At 51.1% G+C, this 3,015-nt stretch overlaps 1 protein-coding gene across 2 annotated transcripts in view; it reads left to right on the top strand.

The window, feature by feature from the left end:
* Positions 1–2,709: 2,709 nt before the first annotated feature.
* The window catches only part of CDC27 (cell division cycle 27), a 58,107-nt gene continuing 57,801 nt past the window's right edge, over positions 2,710–3,015 (top strand). For both annotated transcript variants that reach the window (XM_015420796.1, XM_015420795.1), the window contains exon 1: positions 2,710–2,983. In XM_015420796.1, the coding sequence (XP_015276282.1) occupies positions 2,957–2,983 (27 nt within the window). In that variant the 5' untranslated portion in view covers positions 2,710–2,956. The remainder of the gene's footprint in view (positions 2,984–3,015) is intronic.

Genomic DNA, 3,015 nt, shown 5'->3' with positions numbered 1-3,015 from the left:
AATAAAATTAGCCAGTATAAAATACCAGTTCTGCAAAGGTTTGCTCAAACAGGAACATTCTACAAATTTCTCAAGGTGGGTAGCCATGTTGGTCTGAAGCAACAGAACAAAGCTAGAGTCCAATGGCACCTTTAAGACCAATAAAGTTTTATTCAAGTGTGCATGCAGATGAAAGCTCACACCTTGAACAAAACTATGTTGGTCTTAAAGGTGCCATTGGACTCTAGCTTCGTTCTACAGATTTATTTGCTTCCTAAAGGCAAACGAGGCTGATTATATCCAAGCTCCTGTCGGGGGGAAATCCAGAAGATTAGGGCCTTTACTGAAAACTCTTGAGTCACCTACCCCAAGTGATATGACCTTCTGGAGGATTTATACCTGGATCAGAGCCTTCCCTAATTATGGTAATGGCTTGGACCCAGTGGACAGTGGTATGAGCCCAGGTGAGGGCAGGTGTCCCTTGCTTGGGGCAACATAACCCCTGGAACTGGCCCTGCTTGGCAGGCTGGTATTCCAGCATCACTCCTCTGTGTGCGTGTTAAGTACTGTCAAGCAGGGCTATTTTGGGGCAGGAACGCACAGGAACGGAGTTCCGGCTGGCTCCCAAGTTGGCTACGCCCAGCAGGAACTCATTAGCATAATAGGCCACACCAAACAGCAGAAACTCAGTAGGATTGGCTACATTAGGGGCGTGTGGCCTAACATGCAAAGGAGTTCCTGCTACAAAAAAGCCCAGGGTTTTGACAATAAACAAGGAAAACAGAATAAGAAGCAAAAGGTGGGTGTGGCTGAATGACCACACTTCTGGTAACACAGGGGTGTGGCCTAATATGCTAGTGAGGTGTGCTGTCAGGGGTGTGGCCCAATATGCTAATGGGTTCCTGGTGTTGGGTGTGGCCTGTTATGCTAATGTCGCTGCTGAGCTTTTTCTACAAAAAAAGCCCTGCTGTCAAGTAATGTTCAATTTATGGCGACTCTATGAATAAATGTCCTTCCAGACTTCCTGTCATTAATGGCCTGCAAACCGTGGGCCGTGGCTTCCTTACTGGAAAGTTAAAAGAAGAGGGGGGAAATGTAATCAATCTTATTGGTTCACAAAATTAAATTAGCCCACAAAATTAAAAGAAAAAAGTTCCACAGGAAAACATCTTATACAGAAGATTAGTGAACTTTACTTGGATTTTTGTCTTCTGTATTGAGTACTGCTGGATCCTAACCCTTTAAGAAATTACAAGAGTGTTTGCACTGGAGAAATATTTGAACTGTGAAGAATTGTTAAAATTGTCTTGGATAATATACGTTCTTTCTACTTCGGTTCGTAAGTTATTCACGGAGTGTTTGTGTTTTGATACAACCTCCTCCCGTGAGCTCTCTTTTGGATATAAAACCACCTGCAGGTTGGCAATCCTAATCTGTTCAGTTCAAGACCGATGCTTCCTCTACACCGTGGAGTCTTGTCAGCAAAAATCCTATTTTGTGAGCTCCTGGCATTAAAGTTGTGAGCGAGAGATGTGGCTGCTGCATAAATTAGCTTGCTCTGGAGTCATCCTTCCTGCGCTAAGACAAAAAGGTGTGAGCCGGAGGCTAAAAAGCTGTGAGCTGGCTCACACTAGCTCAGCTTGGAGGGAACACTGATCAGGACCGATGCTCCCTCTCAGCTGTGGAGTCTTGTCAGCAAAAATCCTATTTTGTGAGCTCCTGGCATTGAAGTTGTGAGCAAGCAATTTGGCTGCTGCCAGGGCCGGCTCACTCACTAGGCGTCTAGGCGATCGCCTAGAGCGGGCTGGCCCTTAGGGGCACCAAACTGCACCCAGCCTCATACTCTGGGAGTTTCTTGATTATTTGTGTTTTTCATTCTTCCTAAAATGCATTTATTTTTGAAAATTGGTGGGCAGGGGGGGGGCGCCAGAAGGGATCCCCGCCTAGGGTGCAAAATAAGCTGGGGCCGGCCCTGGCTGCTGCATAAATTAGCTTATTCTGGAGCCATCCTTCCTGCGCTAAGACAAAAAGGTGTGAGCCGGAGGCTAAAAAACTGTGAGCTGGCTCAGACTAACTCAGCTTAGAGGGAACACTGGTCAGGACCCCCACTTCAACGTCACAGAATTTACTCTGTGTGTGTATGTGTAGATGTGTGCATTAAAAAAAGAAAGAAAGGGAAGAAAGAGGAAGCTTTATGAAGGGAGCCTGCTGTCTGGCCGAATCCCTTTTTGGGCGACATTCCTGTCAAAACCGCAAGCGAAATGGCACCGAAAATTCTCGTGCCGGCTCGGGCATTTCCGTCGGATCCCGAGTCGAGCTCCGTCACAGGAGCCGAACATCTTCGTTCATTTCCGGGAACATTCGTCTCCCGCATTCCATTCGACTATGAATGAGCTAAAGATACGCCTCTCTCGTCTCCTCAGGTCCACTTCGTGTCACTTCGGTAATTTCCGTCCGTGGGGGGGGAGAAAGGAAACGGACCGCCGTTCGCATCCCTTCGGCCCTTTCCGCGGCCGCAGATTCGCGGCCGCAGATTCGCTCGCGGCGGAGCTCCCGAGGCGACGCGAGTCGTCGGCTCGTTCCGTCAAGACTTCTGGCTCCACCCACCCCCCTGCCCGAACGGAGACGCCTTTCGGATTGTTCCGGAGAACGAGCGGCAGGGGAAGGCCTTCGGGCCCCCTTCGGCACTTTCCGTCAGCGCTCGGGCGGACTCGGTGCCTGACGGGCCGGGGCCTTCCTTTCCTTCGCTTCCCCTGCTCTCCTTCACGGCTCGGTTAACGGTCGCCGCCAGTTTAAATGAGTCCGGGTCCCGGCCGCCGCGTCACCCCCTGAGGCGGAGGCGGAGTCTGTCAGGAGGAGGAGGAGGGGGGAGAGGAGACCGAGAGCGAGCAAGAGAGAGAGAGAGGAGGAGGAGGGGGCGCCCTCCCCCCCCACCTCCCTCATCCGGGTCCTGTCCCTGAGGGGGAGCCGGGGCAGGATGACGGTGCTGCAGGACCCCGTCCAGGTACTGACCCCGCCGGTGGGAGGCCTGGGCTG

Source organism: Gekko japonicus, unplaced genomic scaffold (assembly GCF_001447785.1).
Source record: "Gekko japonicus isolate JY-2015 unplaced genomic scaffold, Gekko_japonicus_V1.1 scaffold1849, whole genome shotgun sequence".
Classification (NCBI taxonomy): domain Eukaryota; kingdom Metazoa; phylum Chordata; class Lepidosauria; order Squamata; family Gekkonidae; genus Gekko; species Gekko japonicus.
The sequence above is the reverse complement of the archived record's forward strand: the minus strand, read 5'-3'. Positions and strand labels throughout refer to the sequence as shown.